Source organism: Pleurodeles waltl, chromosome 4_1 (genome assembly GCF_031143425.1).
Source record: "Pleurodeles waltl isolate 20211129_DDA chromosome 4_1, aPleWal1.hap1.20221129, whole genome shotgun sequence".
NCBI lineage: Eukaryota > Metazoa > Chordata > Amphibia > Caudata > Salamandridae > Pleurodeles > Pleurodeles waltl.
Window position 1 is genome coordinate 602,372,469 of NC_090442.1, and position 26,139 is coordinate 602,398,607.

General features: G+C 44.7%; 1 protein-coding gene across 2 annotated transcripts in view; it reads right to left on the reverse strand.

Annotated features, from left to right (window-relative positions):
• Positions 1 to 4,062: 4,062 nt before the first annotated feature.
• The window catches only part of ALDH1L2 (aldehyde dehydrogenase 1 family member L2), a 244,522-nt gene continuing 222,445 nt past the window's right edge, over positions 4,063 to 26,139 (reverse strand). For both annotated transcript variants that reach the window (XM_069229012.1, XM_069229011.1), the window contains 3 exons: positions 24,936 to 25,041; positions 22,806 to 23,005; positions 4,063 to 5,097 (listed from right to left, as the gene is read on the reverse strand). In XM_069229012.1, the coding sequence (XP_069085113.1) occupies positions 5,042 to 5,097; positions 22,806 to 23,005; positions 24,936 to 25,041 (362 nt within the window). In that variant the 3' untranslated portion in view covers positions 4,063 to 5,041. The remainder of the gene's footprint in view (positions 5,098 to 22,805; positions 23,006 to 24,935; positions 25,042 to 26,139) is intronic.

Sequence of the window (26,139 nt, forward strand, 5' to 3'; positions counted from 1 at the left end):
GTTGCGCACTCTGAAATGTGACTTTTTTAAGGCAAAAAACAGGGGATGCAGAGTTTCTAAACACAATTTAAATCACAGAAACAGATTACGCAATCTCCTAAACACACTCTGCAAGATGTATGTAGCCTTTTTACTTAGAAAACAATACTTGTGCCACAAATTAGATGGCAGAATACGGTCGGATAAGACTCTCCCGTTGGCCCAACTTAGAGTAAAATGGGAAGAAGATCTGGGCAACACTATCCCTGACAAGCCGTGGGAGCAAATACTAGAGGGCTCCCCTAGGACGACTAGAAATGCAGGATTCAAGCTTATTAACTTTTATGTGCTGCATCAAGCTTATCTAACCCCCGGTCTGATTAATAAGCATTTCAGCACAGATGGAGCAAAATGCCCTAGGTGTGGGATGCTCGGTGCAGAATTCAAGTACATGTTTTGGGATTGCCCAACACTAGGGACATTTTGGGGACAGGTGACCCAGACAGTGGCAAAAGCAGTGGACAAGGTGATTCCCTGTACAATGGGCCATTGCTTACTTGGATTGTTCCCACACATCTAAAACAAAGGTCACTAGCAGATTCCAGGACCTATGTGATTCATCACGACGAGAGGAATGAGGAGATAATTACAATCCTCTCTTGTATTTACCTGCAAAGTTAAGTTCCATGCAGTATACTGACTCCTAATGTAAATGTAGCTAAATTAATCTGTGATGTAATGACTCCTGATATAGTGACCACAATGTAATGACTCCCCATGTTATGCATGCGGAGTATTATGGCTACGCCTCACAATCATTGAAGACTCCCATAAATTAAGTGGTTGCAAACTGAATATTTTGTTTAAACAGGGGCCCTGATTTCATTTCTGTTTGTTGGGTAATCATTTCCTCCAACTTCTACAAGATACAAATATATATTTGCTTAAAAATTCACAGTTAAAGTACAGCTTTGGTAAGAACCTAAAAGCAGAAAAACACTGAAATTCACAAGTTATAGTTAGCTCTGCAGTCCATAATTCACAGCAAAAGTAATGATCATGACCTCATCTGGGATATAAGAAATGGAATTACAAATGTGTTACATGATCTTTTAGGTCCGATTACATACCACATTACCATTAACACTATCAATTAATTTGCTATGATTATAGTAACATTTATTGGTTTGAATGTGTTGCTATTTAATGACGTTGTGCTTTTCGGTGTTACCGAGGGGCTCTGCTATAGCGGAGGAGTGTACCCTACTGACCAAAAGCAGAAAAATAAAGGTATATTAAGTGTCATTTATTTTCACTTTATTTTTCTGCCTTTGTAGGGCGTGGCGGGGCCAGCCTCCTCCATGTCAAGTGGAGGAGGAGTGGTATGCGCACTTTGTCACTCTCCAACCGGATGTATTTTAGAGCCAGGTGGAGACTTAGCACAGTGTCCCACTCCCTCCCTGAGTGGAATTTCTGCCTGCTCAGGCCAATCGTGGCACTTCTTTCATGCTGTGTAACAGCATGAGGGAAGCGTCATAATTGGTTGGAGAGGGAAGCACACAAGACGAAGCAGATGACTGTAGCGGCGGATCGCGGAGGGGCAGGTAAGTATATTTATTTTTTTAACTGTGTCCACACTCCTGCTTGTGCGCTGCACCCCTTCCTGGCAGCAGCTGCGACTGGTGTTACCTATTAGTATAAATACTGTGCGTTCATATTCATAGCATTTGGTGTGCAAGGTTAAAAAAGGAGGTGATTAAAAAAAAGTTAATTGTCCTGTTACAATTTCCAGGAAGCTGTTGCTGCAGCAACACAAAAATGGCTTACCTGAATTAAACCAAACTTGTAAAATAGTATTTTACTCAATGAGATGCTTTTGCTTGGTTTAGTGTAAATCTATTGAGTGGTTTTCAGGAAATTAGCATTAGAAAAGTGTTTTTGTTGGCCTCCAATTCAGCCGACCTGTCATGCAAGATATCTGGAATATTAAAATGTGTGTGGTCCCTGGACTTAAAATGTAAATAAATAGATAAATCCAATTGGATGAGGGAGCTTTTTCTCCATGGATCTACGCACCTGAAGTTCCCTGACTGGCTGACTCCAACTTTAGAAGGATGGTGCAGCTGTCATTACAGGGTGTGGGTACTCCATCATAAAGGGCCGGGGTGAGGGGGGGATGCTCAGAACCCTGGCTGAGATAGGATGGAGTTGAGAAGTGGGGGCCAAGGGACCCTTAGCGATATTAAAATAAAAAATGTTTGGGGTTCCCTTACAGTGGATGGCTTAGAGGTCTCTGAATCCATCTCAGTGGTGCCTATAGCGCCAGCGAGTGCGGTTCTGGACATTTATTGGGCATCCCATAGGGTAAGGGGACTTAGTGATGGGTCTGCAGTATGCCCAAGTGGTGTGCAGGAGTTTCCAAGTTTGCAGAACCCTTACAAATTTAACAAAAGTTACAAATATAACTCTATATTAAGAAACTTCTCTCGTCTCAGACTAGTGCCTGCATGGTCACGTCACTCAATAGTTCTGCACTTTGTCCCTCGTGTACAGACAATGTTTTACGCTAAGAAGAGGATGATACCATCCACCTACATAAATAGCACTATCTATGCTTCTGACACATCACAACATAACATGCAGTTTCCAAGATATTCCTACACCGAAACACCAAGAAGTGTTATTTTTAAGTTTATGCACATTTATATCATTCTATAACATTGTGCACAATAAAAAATGTCAATTTCAGAATACCATCTTTGCACAAGAAACAAATACTACCTCGTTTCTTCGGAAGCTGTGTTGCTGAAGCCACCCTCTTTCACATGCAAGAGCTGAATAGACCTGTCATGCTTGCCCTCCTTCAAATCATTTAGAGCCAAGTTGTTTTGTTAGTACACTTCAAACCCTTTCAAAGAAGTTTGTGTGCTGCTGTCACCTCTCTTGAAAAAGGAAAGCAATAATATGGAAACATTTATCTTTCAGAAGCTCCTCTGTAACTCTCATGTTAGAGCTTGTCAGTTACACGCAGAGCACAGAGGCTTTTTTGGATTATGTCGCCTATAAACTGATGTTTTAAAATCCTATGAAATATATCAAAAAATTCTTATAAATGAACACGTCCATCTGTGGTGAAAGTGACGCCGAAGTAACAAAGTATGAAAATACATATTTTTCTCCCTAGATTTCTTTAAAATAAAACATCACGGATGCCTTTTGCTTTTGTATTCTAAAAAAAGATGAATTTACATCCACGTAATAATAGTTGACTGTACAATGAATTTTTGATCATATATCGTATAAATAAATAGGCATTTAAGCTTTGTATACACAAAACCGTGGCACAACATTGGCATGTTATTGATACTGAGGACACCGTGTTTCACTGTGCCTACCCGCTGGGCATGCCTTTCTTCAGTTAAGCCTTTGACTGCGCCCCCTTTCTGTTGTGGACTTTATCTCCTGAGTACTGGGGACCAGAGCAACTGGGCTTTCTGCCTTGTGAGGTGCCCAGTGACCCAGGCACCAGCACGCAAGAAAACTGGCAAAGTACCAATAATACAGTTATTAATTAGAAAAAGAAAGAAATAAAAGGGTTTGCGGAGCCGAGCCAGTTAAAAGCATAGAGACTAAATAATTCAATTCAGATTTTAAAAAAAGTAACGCAATGCAGAAATTTGGTGTGGTTCGTACAGTCTGATAATCGGTTTATTCTTAGAGAACGAGGAATATCTGAAAATAGTGATAATGTGTATTCCTACTTTAGCAGCTCACGTTTCTGCTAACATGTAACGTGTGTAACGTGCTCAGGTGCGAATACCCAAGGCTGGTCAGCTTCTGCGTGGCAGGTATGCGTTTCTTCTCTACGCTGCATGTCTGTAATGATGCGTCCCGAGTGAGAAAGACCCTTTGCACAAACGGTGAAACAAAATGGCGGACGGAGATGAGAAGGTGGGGAAGCGTCTTCTGCTCTGCCAATAGTACAAGTTGCCATATTTATTTGTCCCAATGTTGCTAACAATCTCATTTACCCAAGTTCAAGGACCAGCCCCCCACCCCACATATCAAACAGTATAAAGCAGGTAACATTTATAATTGGGATTTTTACTGAGAGTTTTAGAGCCAGAGTCCACAATATTTTCTAAGTGATGGCCAGATTCTAAATATTTGTAAAGTGACAAATGCAGTGAGAACTTAGTGCCAGCTAGAGTAGCAACACATTAACCATAATCATTCAATCACTGGTATTTCCAAAAGGAATATCACATGTGTAGTAAGTAATGTTGAGCTTGGGAGATTATTTCTGTAGTTCGCATAATCCTTAAATAGGATTTATTTTTAAAACATACCCAATAAAGTACAAAACACAAAAAGGGCTACCTGCTTTCATACTATCATAGCATATTCACAGAGGTCAACATGCCTAGAACAGTTAATAAATTAAAAAAAAAACTATCCCTATGCTTCTGGGCAATCAAGTGATTTTTTTTTATCTGCAGGATATTGTCTCTGAACTTCTAATAAACTTGACTCAACAACTGTATTTCTCCTCAAATGTTTTCTGTAGTCACCAGTCATGTCCCTATATATATATTACTGGATACTTATTGGCAACAAGTTAGAAAATAGTGTCAGTTATGTCAGCTCTTTTAGAGCTGTGCAAAGATCAGAATAAGTGCACTTTATTCGTACAAATACAACATCTTCTCATGGCACCACCGGTTTATTATATCAATTCAATGAAAGGGCCTTTGGAATTGCTTGATGAAACGGCAATCTCTTCACTCCTGTTTCACCTCTCGACGTTTCAGGTGCACAGCTCATAGTGCCCAGAGTCCATCACATGCCAAGTTTTGTTAAAAGGTTTAAAATCATATGCAGGTACGTGGTTTGTTGAGACGGCTCAGCAATTGATCCATTCTGCAGTCTGATTAACCACTTCTGCATTTTCTCAGGCAACAAAATCCTGGAGGTCATGTTAAGTGCTGACTGGAGTGAAATAAAAATCTCAATGATGTCAATAATGGTCTGTGCAAGACAATGTGCATATTGAAGAGTTGACTTAATACTCCACTGTTACAGCTTTAGTCTTGAGGTATTCATGGAGAGCTTCTTCACCTAAAGACAACACAAGAGTCGCAGTTGTAACTAAAACAATCATTTAGTTTTGTTGTTAGTGCAATCATTTCAATGATCCGTACTGCTTGTTTGAATGAAAGGTTTATGATGTGACCGTATGCAATAATCAGGTTAGCCCTAACATAATGAGACACAACAACATTTTAATTTCCAAAAAAACCTTTCACGACTAAGATTTTATATATTCTGGAAAAACACTACTGCACAGACTTCATTACAATTCGAACCTAATCCCTTTTGTGCTGTATATGCTTACCATAACATGAAAAAGTGGATTTTGAAAGGCTTTACCTCTAGTATTTTAAACAGCAGTAAAGAACATTTCTGAAAGAACTGTGTTGGTAAATTCACCAGCCCTTCTGGTTGGCGGAGGCTAGCCCGTCCATTGGAAGAGGTGCCCCATACTCTGAGATCTCGGGTGCAACGGGTGTAGTTTTAGCAAAACTGAAATGCCAGCTGGCTGCCCTGGCCGCTCTGCATTATTAATTTGTTTTACAAAAAGAAACCCCCAAAGTCAGTTTTTGTTTTCGCTGCAGAAAAAAAAAGTCAATAGCCCTGACAAGTGGGGAAGTTTCTCTCTGCAGGTGGAGGCCAGGCTTCGTTTTCTCTACCCGTGCCCACATGCCTGTGCCATTTCCACGGGGGACTGTCCTGAATATGCTGGGCCTCGCAATGCATGAAATATATAGCTTTTTTGCTAGCGATGTTTAGAATCAAGGTATTTTTTTCACCAGACTGCAGGCACTTATGCTCCACAGTAGCGTGCTCCACACGTTATAGCGCTTTAACCCCTTCGCTGCCAGGCCTTTTCCCCCTCCTGTGCCGGGCCTTTTTTTGCCTATTTGGGGCAGTTCGCGCTTAGGCCCTCATAACTTTTTGTCCACATAAGCTAACCAAGCCAAATTTGCGTCCTTTTTTTCCAACATCCTAGGGATTCTAGAGGTACCCAGACTTTGTGGGTTCCCTTGAAGGAGGCCAAGAAATTGGCCAAAATACAGTGAAAATTTCGTTTTTTTCAAAAAAATTGGAAAAAGTGGCTGCAGAAGAAGGCTTGTGGTTTTTCCCCTGAAAATGGCATCAACAAAGGGTTTGCGGTGCTAAACTCAGCAGCTTCCCAGCTTTCAGGAACAGGCAGACTTGAATCAGAAAACCCAATTTTTCAACACAATTTTGGCATTTTACTGGGGCATACCCCATTTGTGCAATTTTTTGTGCTTTCAGCCTCCTTCCAGTCAGTGACAGGAATGGTCATGAAACCAATGCTGGATCCCAGAAACCTAAACATTTCTGAAAAGTAGACAAAATTCTGAATTCAGCAAGGGGTCATTTGTGTAGATCCTACAAGGGTTTCCTACAGAAAATAACAGCTGAAAAAGAAAAATATTGAAATTGAGGTGAAAAAACCATCAATTTTTCTCTACGTTTTACTCTGTAACTTTTCCCTGCAATGTCAGATTATCGAAAGCAATATACCGTTACGTCTGCTGGACTCCTCTGGTTGCGGGGATATATAGGGCTTGTAGGTTCATCAAGAACCCGAGGAACCCAGAGCCAATAAATGAGCTGCACCCTGCAGTGCGTTTTCATTCTATACCGGGTATACAGCAATTCATTTGCTGAAATATAAGGAGTAAAAAATTGCTATCAAGAAAACCTTTGCATTTCCAAAAAGGGCACAAGATAAGGTGTTGAGGAGCAGTGGTTATTTGCACATCTCTGAATTCCGGGGTGACCATAGTAGCACGTGAATTACAGGGAATTTCTCAAATAGATGTATTTTTTACACACACTCCTATATTTGGAAGGAAAAAATGTAGAGAAAGACAAGGGGCAATAGTACTTGTTTTGCTAATCTATGTTCCCCCAAGTCTCCCGATAAAAATGGTACCTCACTTGTGTGGGTAGGCCTAGCACCCGCGACAGGATATGCCCCAAAACACAACATGGACACATCACAGAAAACAGAGCTGTTTTTAGCAAAGTGACTACCTGTAGATTTTGGCCTCTAGCTCAGCCGCCACCTAGGGAAACCTACCAAACCTGTGCATTTCTGAAAACTAGAGACCTAGGGGAATCCAAGGAGGGGTGACTTGTGTGGCTCGGACCAGGTTCTGTTACCCAGAATCCTTTGCAAACCTCAAAATTTGGCTAAAAAAGCACATGTTCCTCACATTTCTGTGGCAGAAAGTTATGGAATCTGAGAGGAGCCACAAATTTCCTTCCACCCAGCGTTCCCCTACGTCTCCCGATAAAAATGATACCTCACTTGTGTGGGTAGGCCTAGCACCCGCGACAGGATATGCCCCAAAACACAATGTGGACACATCACAGAAAACAGAGCTGTTTTTAGCAAAGTGACTACCTGTAGATTTTGGCCTCTAGCTCAGCCGCCACCTAGGGAAACCTACCAAACCTGTGCATTTCTGAAAACTAGAGACCTAGGGGAATCCAAGGAGGGGTGACTTGTGTGGCTCGGACCAGGTTCTGTTACCCAGAATCCTTTGCAAACCTCAAAATTTGGCTAAAAAAACACATGTTCCTCACATTTCTGTGGCAGAAAGTTCTGGAATCTGAGAGGAGCCACAAATTTCCTTCCACCCAGCGTTCCCCCACGTCTCCCGATAAAAATGATACCTCACTTGTGTGGGTAGGCCTAGCGCCCGCGACAGGATATACCCCAAAACACAACGTGGACATATCACAGAAAACAGAGCTGTTTTTAGCAAAGTGACTACCTGTAGATTTTGGCCTCTAGCTCAGCCGCCACCTAGGGAAACCTACCAAACCTGTGCATTTCTGAAAACTAGAGACCTAGGGGAATCCAAGGAGGGGTGACTTGCGGGGCTCGGACCAGGTTCTGTTACCCAGAATCCTTTGCAAACCTCAAAATTTGGCTAAAAAAACACATGTTCCTCACATTTCTGTGGCAGAAAGTTCTGGAATCTGAGAGGAGCCACAAATTTCCTTCCACCCAGCGTTCCCCCACGTCTCCCGATAAAAATGATACCTCACTTGTGTGGGTAGGCCTAGCGCCCGCGACAGGATATGCCCCAAAACACAACGTGGACATATCACAGAAAACAGAGCTGTTTTTAGCAAAGTGACTACCTGTAGATTTTGGCCTCTAGCTCAGCCGCCACCTAGGGAAACCTACCAAACCTGTGCATTTCTGAAAACTAGAGACCTAGGGGAATCCAAGGAGGGGTGACTTGCGGGGCTCGGACCAGGTTCTGTTACCCAGAATCCTTTGCAAACCTCAAAATTTGGCTAAAAAAACACATGTTCCTCACATTTCTGTGGCAGAAAGTTCTGGAATCTGAGAGGAGCCACAAATTTCCTTCCACCCAGCGTTCCCCCATGTCTCCCGATAAAAATGATACCTCACTTGTGTGGGTAGGCCTAGCGCCCGCGACAGGATATGCCCCAAAACACAACGTGGACATATCACAGAAAACAGAGCTGTTTTTAGCAAAGTGACTACCTGTAGATTTTGGCCTCTAGCTCAGCCGCCACCTAGGGAAACCTACCAAACCTGTGCATTTCTGAAAACTAGAGACCTAGGGGAATCCAAGGAGGGGTGACTTGCGGGGCTCGGACCAGGTTCTGTTACCCAGAATCCTTTGCAAATCTCAAAATTTGGCTAAAAAAACACATGTTCCTCACATTTCTGTGGCAGAAAGTTCTGGAATCTGAGAGGAGCCACAAATTTCCTTCCACCCAGCGTTCCCCCACGTCTCCTGATAAAAATGATACCTCACTTGTGTGGGTAGGCCTAGCGCCCGCGACAGGATATGCCCCAAAACACAACGTGGACATATCACAGAAAACAGAGCTGTTTTTAGCAAAGTGACTACCTGTAGATTTTGGCCTCTAGCTCAGCCGCCACCTAGGGAAACCTACCAAACCTGTGCATTTCTGAAAACTAGAGACCTAGGGGAATCCAAGGAGGGGTGACTTGCGGGGCTCGGACCAGGTTCTGTTACCCAGAATCCTTTGCAAACCTCAAAATTTGGCTAAAAAAACACATGTTCCTCACATTTCTGTGGCAGAAAGTTCTGGAATCTGAGAGGAGCCACAAATTTCCTTCCACCCAGCGTTCCCCCACGTCTCCCGATAAAAATGATACCTCACTTGTGTGGGTAGGCCTAGCGCCCGCGACAGGATATGCCCCAAAACACAACGTGGACATATCACAGAAAACAGAGCTGTTTTTAGCAAAGTGACTACCTGTAGATTTTGGCCTCTAGCTCAGCCGCCACCTAGGGAAACCTACCAAACCTGTGCATTTCTGAAAACTAGAGACCTAGGGGAATCCAAGGAGGGGGGACTTGCGGGGCTCGGACCAGGTTCTGTTACCCAGAATCCTTTGCAAATTTCAAAATTTGGCTAAAAAAACACATGTTCCTCACATTTCTGTGGCAGAAAGTTCTGGAATCTGAGAGGAGCCACAAATTTCCTTCCACCCAGCGTTCCCCCACGTCTCCCGATAAAAATGATACCTCACTTGTGTGGGTAGGCCTAGCGCCCGCGACAGGATATGCCCCAAAACACAACGTGGACATATCACAGAAAACAGAGCTGTTTTTAGCAAAGTGACTACCTGTAGATTTTGGCCTCTAGCTCAGCCGGCACCTAGGGAAACCTACCAAACCTGTACATTTCTGAAAACTAGAGACCTAGGGGAATCCAAGGAGGGGTGACTTGTGTGGCTCGGACCAGGTTCTGTTACCCAGAATCCTTTGCAAACCTCAAAATTTGGCTAAAAAAACACATGTTCCTCACATTTCTGTGGCAGAAAGTTCTGGAATCTGAGAGGAGCCACAAATTTCCTTCCACCCAGCGTTCCCCCACGTCTCCCGATAAAAATGATACCTCACTTGTGTGGGTAGGCCTAGCGCCCGCGACAGGATATGCCCCAAAACACAACGTGGACATATCACAGAAAACAGAGCTGTTTTTAGCAAAGTGACTACCTGTAGATTTTGGCCTCTAGCTCAGCCGGCACCTAGGGAAACCTACCAAACCTGTACATTTCTGAAAACTAGAGACCTAGGGGAATCCAAGGAGGGGTGACTTGTGTGGCTCGGACCAGGTTCTGTTACCCAGAATCCTTTGCAAACCTCAAAATTTGGCTAAAAAAACACATGTTCCTCACATTTCTGTGGCAGAAAGTTCTGGAATCTGAGAGGAGCCACAAATTTCCTTCCACCCAGCGTTCCCCCACGTCTCCCGATAAAAATGATACCTCACTTGTGTGGGTAGGCCTAGCGCCCGCGACAGGATATGCCCCAAAACACAACGTGGACACATCACAGAAAACAGAGCTGTTTTTAGCAAAGTGACTACCTGGAGATTTTGGCCTCTAGCTCAGCCGCCACCTAGGGAAACCTACCAAACCTGTACATTTCTGAAAACTAGAGACCTAGGGGAATCCAAGGAGGGGTGACTTGTGTGGCTCGGACCAGGTTCTGTTACCCAGAATCCTTTGCAAACCTCAAAATTTGGCTAAAAAAACACATGTCCCTCACATTTCTGTGGCAGAAAGTTCTGGAATCTGAGAGGAGCTACAAATTTCCTTGCACCCAGCGTTCCCCCAAGTCTCCCGATAAAAATGATACCTCACTTGCGTGGGTAGGCCTAGCGCCGGCGACAGGAAACACCCCAAAGCGCAACATGGACACATCCTAAATTTTGGAAAAAAACAGAGGTGTTTTTTGCGAAGTGCCTACCTGTAGACTTTGGCCTCTAGCTCAGCCGGCACCTAGGGAAACCTACCAAACCTGTGCATTTCTGAAAACTAGAGACCTAGGGGAATCCAAGGAGGGGTGACTTGCGGGGCTCGGACCAGGTTCTGTTACCCAGAATCCTTTGCAAACCTCAAAATTTGGCTAAAAATACACATGTTACTCACATTTCTGTGGCAGAAAGTTCTGGAATCTGAGAGGAGCCACAAATTTCCTTCTACCCAGCGTTCCCCCAAGTCTCCCGATAAAAATGATACCTCACTTGTGTGGGTAGGACTAGCGCCCACGAAAGGAAAGGGCCCAAAACACAACGTGGACACATCACATTTTTTTTATAAAAAGCAGTGCCTACCTGTGGATTTTGGCCTGTAGCTCAGCCGACACCTGAGGAAACCTAGCAAACCAGTGCATTTTTGAAAACTAGAAACCCAGGGGAATCCAAGATGGGGTGACTTGCGGGGCTCTGACCAGGTTATGTTACCCAGAATCCTTTGCAAACATCAAAATTTGGCCCAAAAAACACTTTTTCCTCTCATTTCGGTGACAGAAAGTTCTGGAATCTGAGAGGAGCCACAAATTTCCTTCCACCCAGCGTTCCCCTAAGTCTCTCGATAAAAATGGTACATCACTTCTGTGGGTAGGCCTAGCGCCCACAAAAGGAAATGGCCCAAAACACAACGTGGACACAACATATTTTTTCACAGAAAACAGAGGTGTTTTTTGCAAGGTGCCTACCTGTGGTGTTTGGCCTGTAGCTCAGCCGGCCCCAGGGGGGGGGGGGCAGAAATGCCCTAAAATAAATTTGCCCCCCCAACCCCCACCCTCCCCCGCCGGGAGCGACCCTTGCCTACGGGGTCGCTCCCCCTGCGTGACATTGGCACCAAAAAACAAATCCCCGGTGCCTAGTGGTTTCTGCCCCCTTGGGGGCAGGTTGACCTAAACTCAGCCAATCTGCCCCCAAGGGGGGCAGAAATGGCCTAAATACAATTTGTCCCCCAGAGGAGCGACTTTTGCCTGATGGGTTGCTCCCCATCTCTAAAAAAAAAAAACAAAGAAAAAAAAAAAGAAAAATTCCCCTGGCGCCTAGAGGTTTCTGCCCCCCCCCCCCCCCGGGGGCAGTTCGGCCTAATAATAGGCCGATCTGTCCCCCGGGGGGACAGAAATGGCCTAAAATAAATTTGCCCCCCCAGGGGAGCGACCCTTGCCTGATGGGTCGCTCCCCATCTCTAAAAAAAGAAACAACAAAAAAAAAAAACACAAAAAAAAATTTGCCTGGCGCCTAGAGTGTTCTGCCCCCCCCCGGGGGCAATCTGTCCCCCGGGGGGGCAGAAATGGCCTAAAATAAATTTGCCCCCCCAACCGGCACCCCCCCCCCCCGGGAGCGACCCTTGCCTACGGGGTCGCTCCCCCTGCGTGACATTGGCGCCAAAAAACAAATCCCCGGTGCCTTGTGGTTTCTGCCCCCTTGGGGGCAGATTGACCCAAAATTGGCCAATCTGCCCCCAGGGGGGCAGAAATTGTCTAAATACAATTTGCCCCCCCAGGGGAGCGACCCTTGCCTGATGGGTCGCTCCCTATCTCTAAAAAGAGAAACAACAAAAAAAAAAAACACAAAAAAAAAAATTGCCCTGGCGCCTAGAGTGTTCTGCCCCCCCCCCCCGGGGGCAGTTCGGCCTAATAATAGGCCGATCTGTCCCCCGGGGGGGCAGAAATGGCCTAAAATAAATTTGCCCCCCCAACCCCCACTCCCCCCGCCCCGGGAGCGACCCTTGCCTACGGGGTCGCTCCCCCTGCGTGACATTGGCGCCAAAAAACAAATCCCCGGTGCCTAGTGGTTTCTGCCCCCTAGGGGGCAGATTGACCTAAAATTGGCCAATCTGCCCCCAGGGGGGCAGAAATTGTCTAAATACAATTTGCCCCCCCAGGGGAGCGACCCTTGCCTGATGGGTCGCTCCCCATCTCTAAAAAAAGAAACAACAAAAAAAAAAAACACCAAAAAAAAATTGCCCTGGCGCCTAGAGTGTTCTGCCCCCCCCCCGGGGGCAATCTGTCCCCCGGGGGGGCAGAAATGGCCTAAAATAAATTTGCCCCCCCAACCCCCACACCCCCCCCCCGGGAGCGACCCTTGCCTACGGGGTCGCTCCCCCTGCGTGACATTGGCGCCAAAAAACAAATCCCCGGTGCCTTGTGGTTTCTGCCCCCTTGGGGGCAGATTGACCCAAAATTGGCCAATCTGCCCCCAGGGGGGCAGAAATTGTCTAAATACAATTTGCCCCCCCAGGGGAGCGACCCTTGCCTGATGGGTCGCTCCCCATCTCTAAAAAGAGAAACAACAAAAAAAAAAAACACAAAAAAAAAAATTGCCCTGGCGCCTAGAGTGTTCTGCCCCCCCCCCCGGGGGCAGTTCGGCCTAATAATAGGCCGATCTGTCCCCCGGGGGGGCAGAAATGGCCTAAAATAAATTTGCCCCCCCAACCCCCACACCCCCGCCCCGGGAGCGACCCTTGCCTACGGGGTCGCTCCCCCTGCGTGACATTGGCGCCAAAAAACAAATCCCCGGTGCCTAGTGGTTTCTGCCCCCTAGGGGGCAGATTGACCTTAAATTGGCCAATCTGCCCCCAGGGGGGCAGAAATGGTCTAAATACAATTTGCCCCCCCAGGGGAGCGACCCTTGCCTGATGGGTCGCTCCCCATCTCTAAAAAAAGAAACAACAAAAAAAAAAAACACAAAAAAAAAATTGCCCTGGCGCCTAGAGTGTTCTGCCCCCCCCCGGGGGCAGTTCGGCCTAAAAATAGGCCGATCTGTCCCCCGGGGGGGCAGAAATGGCCTAAAATAAATTTGCCCCCCCAACCGGCACACCCCCCCCCGGGAGCGACCCTTGCCTACGGGGTCGCTCCCCCTGCGTGACATTGGCGCCAAAAAACAAATCCCCGGTGCCTTGTGGTTTCTGCCCCCTTGGGGGCAGATTGACCTAAAATTGGCCAATCTGCCCCCAGGGGGGCAGAAATGGTCTAAATACAATTTGCCCCCCCAGGGGAGCGACCCTTGCCTGATGGGTCGCTCCCCATCTCTAAAAAAAGAAACAACAAAAAAAAAAAACACAAAAAAAAAATTGCCCTGGCGCCTAGAGTGTTCTGCCCCCCCCCCCGGGGGCAGTTCGGCCTAATAATAGGCCGATCTGTCCCCCGGGGGGGCAGAAATGGCCTAAAATAAATTTGTCCCCCCACCCCCCCCCCCCCGGGAGCGACCCTTGCCTACGGGGTCGCTCCCCCTGCGTGACATTGGCGCCAAAAAACAAATCCCCGGTGCCTAGTGGTTTCTGCCCCCTTGGGGGCAGATTGACCTAAAATCGGCCAATCTGCCCCCAGGGGGGCAGAAATGGTCTAAATACAATTTGCCCCCCAGGGGAGCGACCCTTGCCTGATGGATCGCTCCCCATCTCAAAAAAAAAAAAAAAGAACAAAAAAAAAAAACACAAAAAAAAAATTTGCCCTGGCGCCTAGAGGTTTCTTCCCCCCCTGGGGGCAGATCGGCCTAATAATAGGCTTATCTGCCCCCAGGGGGGGCAGAAAAGGCCTTCCCAAAAAATTGCCCCCCCCTGGGAGCGACCCTTGCCAAAGGGGTCGCTTTGTTGCGTGACATTCGCGCGCAAAAACAAACTCCCTGGTGTCTAATGGTTTCTGCCCCGATTGGCCTTATCAAAATAGGCCAATCTGCCCCCAAGGGGGGCAGAAATGGCCTAAATATATATTGCCCCGTAGGGGAGCGACCCTTGCCTAAGGGATCGCTCCCCACCTAAAAAAAAAGAATTCATCACAAAAAAAAAAAAAAAAAAAAAAATGGTCCCTGGTGCCTAGAGGGTTCTGCCCCCCCTGGGGGCAGATCGGCCTAATAATAGGCCAATCTGCCCCCAGGGGGGGCAGAAAAGGCCTTCCTAAAAAAATGCCCCCCTGGGAGCGACCCTTGCCCAAGGGGTCGCTCCCTTTTGCCAATTTCAAGAAAAAAAAAAAAATCCCTGGTGTCTAGTGGGGTTTCAAAAGCCGGATTGCAAGCAATCCGGCTTTTGAAACCTGTGAGAGACTTCAAAGGGAAGGAAATACATTTCCTTCCCTTTGAAGCCTCTCGGGGCCTCCCCCATGGGATTGAAAAAGAAATGCAAAAGCATTTCTTTTTCAATCGCGCTGGAAGCTCTGCTTCCAGCGCGATGGGGGAGACCCTGTGACTAATCAGCGCGCGCTCGCACGCTGACGTCACAGGGGGGGGTTGGGGGGGGTCGGAGGTGGGAGGGGAAGGGCTTCCCCTTCCATCCCTGACTTGGGGGGGTGGGGGGGAACCCCACAGAGGGAGCGAGAGCGCTCCCTCTGGGCTGTGTGCCGAGGACGTAGTGGTTACGTCCTCGGCACAGCAGCACTGTGCCGCAGGACGTAACCACTACGTCCGCGGCACAGAAGGGGTTAACGGCTTGTCAGGGGGTAGTAAACACTACACACAAATCCAATTACAATACAGTGAATCGTCCCTTCTGTTGTCTAGTTTGTGACTGACGGTGTAACCCCCTTAGACAAACTCCTGTCGAAGACGACATACAAAAGTAACTCTGCCCCGCTCGAACGTAAATGTACGCTTCAATGTCTCTCACCCCACCTGTGGGGTTGAGTACCTGCGGCGGGGAGCAGTCTGCAGCAGATGCTTCCGAGCCCCCTGTTCGTACAGGAGTGCAAGGCGGGTTCAGCTATACTCCTAATAATAGAATTGCACTCTTTCACTTTGCACCGTGTACACGCAAGCAGCGAGAGAAAGAACACAAGTTGCAAACAGCAGTTCATTTGCACCAGTCATTCAGCTTATATGAGAGTTCTTAATGAGGAAATCATATAATTTGCCGTCAGGAGGTTTGTAGCCTCAGGTGTCCGTTTTCGAGCTTGCATTGTGGTGGCATTGGTCTGCCACCGGGCAACACTGATCACTGCTTCAGGTCTTGCATCAGTTATGTGTGCTTTGCGCTTCCCTGGTCCGTTCCGTTTCATGCTCCTGGATTGTGGCGGGTCCCCCCAGTCTTTTTTACGGTTTATCACATCCCGCTGCTTTGCTCAGTCGCAGTCCGCTTTTAGTTCTGTGTTTAAGTGTGTCGGGGCTCCATTTACTATCTTCAAAGTCGCTACCAACAAAACATATTTCAAACACGTCGATCGGAGTTTCGATTTACTTCAAGGGAAGAATTTCGATGCTGCTGCCGTGCAATCCCGAAACAGTGCCCTGTTTTCCACAATGTTTCTGTTGGTCTGCTCTCAGAATGCATTGGTCTAGTGTTACTGTGTCTACCTTCAGTTTCATCATGTTGGACTTGGCCTCTCCGCAGGGTCACCCGCAAACTTTTTGCCTTCACACCTCCTGTTTTCTGAAATTCGTTTGTGTTGGCATTAGGACTCTGTGTACTTTACCACTGCTAACCAGCAATGAACTGCTTGTGCTCTCTCCACAAAACATGGTAAATTTAGCCTACACCAGATTGGCGTATTCAATTTACTTATAAGTCCCTAGTTTATGGTACTACATGTACCCAGGGCTTATAAATTAAATGCTACTAGTGGGCTTGCAACACTGATTGTGCTATCCACTAAAGTAATACTTTAAAACATCTCTCAGGCAGTGCTTAATTTGTGCTTGTTGTTTCCGGTGCTGAGCACCAGCACTTATTATTGAGGGCCGGGGCTTATTCTTTTGCCTCAAGTATTTGCTGCAAGTAAAAGACACTTATGGGAAAGGCAGAGGAAGGGAAAAACGAAAAAGCGTCACAAAGGGAGAAAGTAGAAAGCTGCTAGAGTCAGCTGGAGGGGCAGGGAGTGGTTTTATATGGATTGAAGAGGCCAGAGATGGCTTCAGGATTACGCCACCTCTGTATTCTGTGTTCCTGCATTTAATTGCAGCCGCCGCGTGTTTAAGAAGAGGACTTTGGGCACCGGCATGTTTTTATTGACAAATTAAGCACTACTCTCAGGCCTTCCATTGCATCCCTGTAGTGCGATGTTAAATTGCCAATACGACCAGGCAAAATAAACCTTTTGCTAGGCCTAAGCCTTCCTTTTAAAAACATATATGTCACCCCTGATGTAGGCCCTAATGGCCCATAGGGCAGACCGCATTGTATTCAAATAGTAGGACATTTGTGTTTGAGTTTTACATGTCCTGGTAGTGAAAATCTCCTAAATTTGATTTTCACTACTATACGCCCTATCTCTGCCATTGGATAACAATAGGTTACCTTATTACATTTACTAAATTCTAAAGTTTGAGTAGGCGCAGGTAGGAATGTCATGTTTGGACTCAAATGAACTGTAATTTAAAATCCTCTGTAATGATAAGTTAGATTTTAGATTACAGTTTTGAAAATGCCACTTTGATAAAGTTGGCCTTTTTCCTGCCCAAAAGCTTCTAATGCCTTCTCAGAGTTTCCAGCTGCCTGGGCCTGTTAATGACTCCCCCATTAAGGATGCATATGAGGCCCAGACAGTGAACAATAGGGGACTAGGTGTAGGCTGCGTGGGCCTTTCTGCCAGGATTGTTGGGGGCAAAACTGTTCACTGTCCCACTTACAAGGGATTGCTTCCACAACACACAATGGAACTGGACACTAGTCTTTTTTTCACTCCAGACTTCTTGGAGCCTTGACAGGAGAAGGGAACAACTTTACAGAACCAGATGTGGGGGTAGTTTGTGGATTCGCCCCCACTTCAAAGTTCAAAAGCTAGCGCCAGGTATACATATTGGACCTCCTGAGCCAACCTTCAGTACACTCCTGGACCTCTGGACGCCACAGAAGAAGGGCTGCCTTGTTCCCTGCTGCTACCACAGGGCTGTCCTGCTGCTTGAGGCCTGTCTTGTTCCTCAGAGGACTGCCCAGATTAGTGATTCCCAACCTTTTGACTTCGGTGGACCCCCACTTTGTCATTACTGGAACCCAGGAACCCCTACTGAATCACTATTGGCATCCGGGGACCCCCTCTACTGAGTCATTACATAAAGCTGGGGACCTAATCTGTTAAAATGATTTAATTTTATAAGAATTTGCGGACCCCCTGAGGAGGCTTCTCGGACCCCCAGCGGTCCCCAGACCACAGGTTAGGAACCACTGGCCCAGATGCTTGAGGTCTGCCCTGATCTCAGAGAAGGAAAACTGGAACCGCTCCCTTCATCCCAGGCAACATGAGTGACTCCAAAGGTCAATTTCGGACATCCTCTTTGTGCTACATCATTACAACAAGCTCCAGAGGCCTCCTTGCAACTGCCCAGCTGACCTGCTGTACTGGACCTGCCTAGGTGTGCAACTGGATCTGCCTAAGCCCTGCTGGCCTGTGCTGGACTGAGTACCTGATCCTCAAGAGGTGCCTCCCCAGGGACCATGACCCCCGGCTAGCATCAGTTGAGCTCCTCCTGAAAAGAGAGGTAAAATCCTGAGGTTTGGGGCTTTTCATGACCATAAGTGTGCCTCTTTGCACCAAGACTCTGCTGCCCATGACGACCGCCAATGCGAAGTTCCAGTAAACCCGACTCTTCACACTACAGTGATGACTGCAACACGAGATCTGCACTTCGCGCTACAGCAACAACAGCCTGCAGTGACCACCAATGTAGAGCTCGAGCAATGACCATCTGTGATGCCCGACCGGCTCTTCATACTACAGCAATGACCATCCGTGACACCAGGCCTGTTCTTTGTGCTAGAGCGACAACCATGTGCAACGCTCAACCTGATCCTAGTGGCCTACTCCACCGCGCTTGGAACACTTTACACCTGACTTTGAGAAGGTTACCTTTTTAGTGGGACTAACCTGGTCCCTGTATCCAGCCGACATGCTGTTGCAGTCAGCCTGAACGTGTGGCGTTCCTCCGGCCTAGCACAACCAGATGACTCTGAATGGCGCTTTGTGCTTTTAGGCACTATACTTATCTAAAACTTTGAAACTGCATACCTTTGGTTTTATTTCCATTTTATTCATTAACACATTCTGTATTTTTCTGAATTGGTTTGGGATTTTTGTTGTGTTGTGTTTTCTCTTCATTACTATTTCAGTGCTTCATAAATACTTAAGACAGTAAGTTAAGCCTGATTGCTTTGGTGCCAAGTTACCAGATGGTAATGCCCAGGTTAATTTAGTGACTTTTGTGGTTCATCCTGACTAGGATTGTGGTTGTTGTCTGTGAAGGGTTTTCATCCACCTCAACCAATAACCCAATTTCTAACACAATACATATCAGGAATCATTGCTGGCTTGTATACTGGCTACTTTATCTGATTTGATATGGGTACATTTTGCTTCAGTTTCACTTATTTGGGAGTTCCTGATTGATGTTGGGCCTCTTTAGGAGACTCCTCTGCTTCAGACTCCAGTGTATTGTATCTTGTTGGTTTTAGTCTGCCCATCTTTCCCACGTTTCGAAGTTAGGTTACATATAGGTAGTTTAAGTGCTTACAGTGACTCTGGGAGGGGCTGTATCTCTTTTACCTGTGCAAACGCACCTTCCACCTTGAATTATTTTTATCAGTTATGATCCACTAAGTGACATGTTCCCTGAGAAACCACTTTGCTTTTAAGGAGGACTACTGCTCTGCCCTCGTGTTTTATGTGTTGCTTGCATCTGTATTTCACATAGTGCCTGCATCAGTTTCCCAGGGATTACTGTTTTGGTGTCTACATAATATAGAATATTTTCTCTACATTCAAGCAGCTACCTCAGCTGAGTCCCATGTAGTTTAATTCAATACAGTTCTGTACTTAGCTGTGTTTCCGTACTTTCGGGCAGAATATCACCCACTTCCGCTCACTGTGTTGTCACAGAAGGGTCATGACTCATGCAAATATGGCTTCTGACTTTTTTATCCTTAGAGTCTTGGGATCAAACCTCAAGCTAAATGAGGCATGCCCACACCTTAGCTCCTCCCTTACTCACATCCCATGAGCTCAGTGCAGTGCCTTTGGCTGCTTTTTTCCCCATTAAACTTCCACTCTCTTCAGCTTGTCATAGGTCAGCATAAACAACTTACAAGGCGGGTGTGAAACAAAGTTTATTTAGGCAGTAATCAACAGCAGGTGTGTAGTTCTTCCCCAATGAAAGGGTCAGAAATTGGAAAGTTTATAACTCAAAAATCAGGTTTCCATCTACAGATAGAAAATCGGAATAAGGTGCAAGAGACGGGAATTGGGCATCCAGAAGATATGAAAAGCTACCAAGTACCTTTTTTTTAATAACTGAAGTTCACCAAAATATATATATCAAACATTAATTCACAAATCTTTCCATGTAGATATTTCTTTTAGGTAGTCATTTTAAACAATAGAAAATTGGCTTGATCAGTTTCTTATTATTATACTCTACCACCATCTCTTGCCTTTTTTTTTTCTCATTCTTCATTATTTTTTCTTCAAATAGTCACAGCAGTAGGACTGCACATAACATATTGTCAAGGGTAAATTCTATGTGCAAGGAACTGCAGAAAATACCACTTAATGTCATAAGACTTAGGTCAAAATAAGGGAAACAAAAATAAAAAATTACATGAGGTAGCTGCACTTGATGCCAGGATGCATCTCTCTCCGGATGCACTGATGGCCACAGGCAGAGGGATGATTTTATTTCCTGAATAAACATCTTTTTTGTTTTTAAAAAAAAATGAAGAAATCACTTTTGATGCAGCTTTAAGGAACAATCTCGATAAATCCAAGCTACAGTGCTATGAATCACATGAAGCAATCTTTCCCTTTCCTTTCTGAGCACTTTGGCCATCAGAAGAACACATAAGAGGCAGCCTGTCTACAAAACTGTGGAAAGACCCATGACCACTACACATCCTGAAAGAGTGCTAAAGGTATTTTTTCCAGAGGGTATAACTAGCTATTGTCTATTGTATCTTGAAACGTATCACTGATTTATGTACTTCCCTGACAATGCATGGCATGTAGGCCCCAATACATGTTCCATTTAGACCAGACTAAGGAAGTCTTGATGGTCTAGTTCATTGGTTGTTAACCCTTTGACTTCTGTGGGCCCTCACTTAATTATTACTGAAATCCGGGTGTACCGACTGAATCTTTATTGGACTCCTGAGACCCCGATGACTGAAGGATCTAACCTAAGCATTTTTGATGATTTAAACCACAAAACAAAACTCAATGCACAAATGATAAAAAATGTAATTCAAAAACAAATATAAGAAAAAAAAATCAACATTTTAATGTTAATAGGAAGGTTGGAGCTTTTTAAATTCAATTGAGGTCACTTATCGTCCATCCCATATTCTGTTTGATTATGCTCATAAGAATCAATTTGGGTTTAACAACTTAATTTTTAGCTTTCAGTTCAAAATTACTTGAAATTTATATGAAGTTTTACAATTTTTAGTTTTCTGTTTTGATCTTTATTTATACACACTTCATTAATCTGTTACTGTTATTTAATTTTCTAAGCATTTGTGGAACCCTTGAGTAGGCTTTGTGAACCCTCAGGGGTCCCTGAACTGCAGGTTAAGAAACACTGTTCTAGGTAACACCCTCTCCCAGGTATTGCTGTGCAGCAGAGACTCTTCTGGAGGCTGCAGGCCACTGATGGAAAGAACACTACAGAGGTCACTCCATCCATGGCTGGTTAAATCTGTCACTATAAACAACTGCCGATCACTTCATTATATAAGAAGCACCATTTCACCAACTCATCCAAAGCTGTATGGGCTTGAGCACTTGTATTTAGGAGCTGAACAGGCACACCCTTCTTCTGTGTGAAGTCGAGGCAATGCACACCTAAGTGCATGTGAATGAGCAGAGCAGGGGTCATTTATGGCTCTTGCAGTCCATGCACTGCCCTGTAAAGCCCTTCTTGTGAATGACATGGGTGTTCTTACAGACATGAAAGAAGTGAGACAAACACTCTTAAGGCCGTAGTTTCCACAGCAAACAGTTGCTACCAATTCTATCAGCATAACAGGTTCAAGAGGCAGCATGCCAGAATTCCTCTTTAGTTTTAGCTTGTAATACTTAAAATCAGATATGGAAAGTATTTTATGCAGTGTTTTCTGTAACACTGAAATACACAATCCCACTCTGTTATTGCATTATGCTGAATTTACAATCTTATGACCAACTGATTCTGTAAATCAACCAGGAACTGAGTAAGAGGGCCGAATAGTGCAGAAATGCTGATCAAATCCACCACTTAGAGCATGATTCCTCCGCATCAAACCTGGTTTGAAGGATTCATCGTGGGATCTGCTGACGAGGCAGTAAAGAGTGAGTGACTGAAGGTCTGTCACAGGTGATATAATAAAAGAAATTACTGGTGCTGCCCTTCTGTGAGAAGGCAGTATTATGATGGAGTTATTGTGACATTTAGAAATTATATGTTTCTTTGTCATATCTTTTCAGAGTCCGTGCTGATGACAAACAATGGCAGAGTACTATTGCATGGGATGTCTGCCTGTTGCTGCGTATATCACATGCTCTGTATAAAGAATAGTGGTGTACAGTCAGCAATAGGCAGGCACTTCCTGGATGTGAACTTTGCAATTGTATATTATCAACAATGTACAAGGAAAAGAGAGACACAAAGAAACAAGAGTCAGTACAAACAGGGATATACAACTCATTACTGTAAATGTTATTTCCAGGAGTTAAGAGTGGAAAATCAAATATTAGGCGGATAAGGCTGGCACATCAAATAGATGCAAAGTATTGTTGAAGTGAGTATGATAGGTACAGATAATGTTTACTGCAAGAAAATAATGCCCTGTAATGCTGTATGGGTATTTTCTTGATTTCATTTCTAAATTAATTGGAATTGAGATACACACCTTGAGAAAAAGTTCTATCTGCAATGATGTATGTGCATTAATTTTCATTGTATAGATTTTTCTCTATTATTCGTCCTCACCAAAAATCATGACCAATACTTACCCAGGTCTTTACCAAATCCAGATTGTTTGAATCCACCGAAGGGTGCTGCTACATCAGTCTTGTTGTACGTGTTTATAAAAACTGTTCCGGCTTCCAGTTTTTCACTAACATACATAGCCTTGCTTATGTCTTTCGTAAAAACACCAGAGGCTAAACCATATTCTGTGTTGTTTGCTCGCCGCAACACTCCCTCAACATCTCTGCAATAGAAAACCATTTGAGTCACTCAGCAGAAAACCTCTGGAGAACAGAAAAGGCTGGAAGGCACTGTAAAATGTAATCTGAATCATGTGACCACATCAGCATAAACATGCGTACCTCAAGGGGCTTGATCCTATAAAGCAAGAGATGGAGGAGGGATCAACTGAAAACAAACATTATAACCCCCCCACCCTCCACCACTCGCTGTAGGTTACTAATTTTATATACACAAAGACGTACATGAATCCTGTCTGTAATCATATATGTATTGAACACATTTTGCGACAGTTCCTAGTATTACTATACTCAAAATAACCTCTATGTACACACGCATGCATAGAATCCCCTTTTTCTTTAACTAAGTGTCCATTCTTTTCCACCAGACCGTTGTTTTTGGGCCCCAAGTTAATGGAATGGAAGGGAGGCTCTCCACCTTACCACAACAAAAGGTGGAGGGGATGAGTCACAGTGATTAGGACACGCAGGTCAACCGGTGTCCTTAAGTAAGGCGGTGATGGGAAGCATTTGTCATTCTCTGGGCCGCTGGAAGAGGATTTCTTCCACGCGATATGGAGAAAGTAATTTTGAGGTCGAAACGCATTGGCAACCTTTTGTTGTGCGAGAGGTAGAGAGCCCCTGCCCCCCCCCCCTTTTCCATTCCTTTAACTTGGGGCCCAAAAACAACAGTCTTGTCGAAAAGAACGGACATCTGATTAAAGGAAAAGGGGTCTCTATGACCTGATGACCTTCCTCGCAGTGTTCATTTGGGACATTGATGATAGCTAACCCCAATACTATCCTGGGGGTAGCACCATTTCCCTTTTTGATTTATTGTGCTGGACCTTTACTCGAAAAGTGTTTGAATATTGTTGTTCAATTATTTTGAGTTGTTTGTGTTTGTCTGTAACATCTATAGGATTGGTTAGCCATGGAAGTCTAAATCATGTTTGTGTACATCAAGGGGTTTTTGTGTATAGTAATACTAGGAATTATAGAGAATGTGTTCAATACATATGATTACACACAGGATTCACATCAGCATAAAGACATTTGCTTTTACCATGCTAAAGTTATGGCACGTCTTTTCTTTCTTCTTGGAACTCCTCCCCATCCCCTCTAATTGTAAAATGCTTCATAGTGTTCTGCAACCTGGTTTCAACCTTCGTTTAAAAATTATAATAAATTTCATCCATAGTGGAGAATGGGGACCCAGCACACCCCTCTATCCGTGAACAGTAACTTCCAGCATAAAATGTTGTCCTGAATCTAGGAAACACACCAATGAAGGTGGATCAGTGCAAGTCTGCAAAGACTCGGGAGGATATTTACGACAGCTTTCTCTCATGTTTGCACCACACAAAGTGGTACATGCATGATGCAAGGCTCTAAGTCAGATGTATGAAGCCACGCAATCCTGCTTTGCGTGACTCTGAGTGGCCTCATAAATCTGGGGTAGCGCATCGCTGGGCGTTCTGAAACACATATAGAAAGAGGAAAACACCTCTCAGGATATATATATTTTTTTGCAGGATCATGCAAAAATAATCATGCACTTAGGTGCAAGGGTGCCTGCCTTGATGCTAGGCAGGAGCAGAAGTAGCAAGAACCATTAAACCGCTCTGTCCACTAACAGTACAACAGCTGAATTTTAACCCTTAGATAATAAGTGTAAACCACCCATGCATATGCTACTTCTTCCAGCAATATAGACAATGGGCTGTAGCACCCCTGCTCATCCAAGGGGTGTGCAGAGGATTAAAGAACCCACTTTCTCTTCAGCATTTAGAATTGACGGTATTGGTTTGTGAATTCTACCCATGTTGTAAGGTTTGTGGTGAGTCTGGGAGGTTTCAGAAGAAGCAGGCTTGCATCCCCATAAGCCTGGTTTTTGTCATGACCTGCACTCTATTTTTAAATACAATAACATACCCATCTTTGAACTTTGAGATGACCATAATGGGCCCAAAGGATTCTTCTTCTGCAAGGTACATGTGGTCTTCAACATCTGTGAAAACTGTTGGTTCCATAAAGAAACCTAAATAAAAAATGGAACATGCAAAACATTACCAAATGTGATTACTGAACAAGAGCAACCATTTCAAAAAGTGTAGGGATTTGGTTTTAATACCAGTTTCACATATTTGAATTTTTTTTGTTAGGTTAAAGCCTGATGAACTCAGAAGGTTCGATTTAAAAATTTTTTTATTCAATTTCCTCACATAGCACAAGACAATGCATTGAGTGCCTTGTGGAATATCACGGGTATACATGTATGTGCCAGCCAGAATACTTACTGAGCTTCTGAATTGATTTGATTTTAGTTTCCTAAAGAGTGCACTATTGCCATCTGCATTCATGGTGCACCTTAATAGCTTAAGAAGCACCTTACCTGACAGGATTTTTTTCTAAAAGGGATTCTCAACAGTAGTTGCCCCCTGATCAGAGCAAACGATTAGGTTTATATCGCTGAACTAGAAGTGATAGGCAGATGTGCTTCGGATGGTTGAATGCCTTATGAATTAGAGTCATTCAAAGAAAAGTTTGTGTTCTATAGCAAGCCAGTGCAGCTCTAGGCATAGCACAAGACATAGTCAATTTCTTAAGCCGTAGTAATTGCTGCTTTATGGACTCTTTGGAGTGTAATTAGGGTAAAGGCTGGATGCCCCAGATAAATACTATTGTAATAGTCTAGAGTCTCCTTCTTTAATACCAAAGTACCAAGTGCAAGAAACAAAGGCTGAGAGTCTGTCAGAATGCAATTTAGAAGGTAAAAAGACAGGATTCATCTAGGCATCTGAACATTACAGTAGATTGTGCAGCATTCAGCTGTGATTTGAGGGTACATTGAACTTATTGTCCAATAAGAACCCCCTAAGATTTTTCCTTGATTTAACCATTCGAACAGCACGAAGGCAGCTTTGGAGCCTACTTAACAATCTAGAGGCTTGGTAATCAAGATAGAAGATGAGCTGCATTATTTCTGCGTAGGTAATAGCTGTGCTGCCAAATGTGTGGATCAATTTCGATAAGGGGAGTACGGATAAGATGATATGTAATAGAGATAGCAAAGAGGCTGTGGCACTCTCAGAATGGGAGAAGACTCCCTTGCCATGATGCCTAGCTATACCTTTTG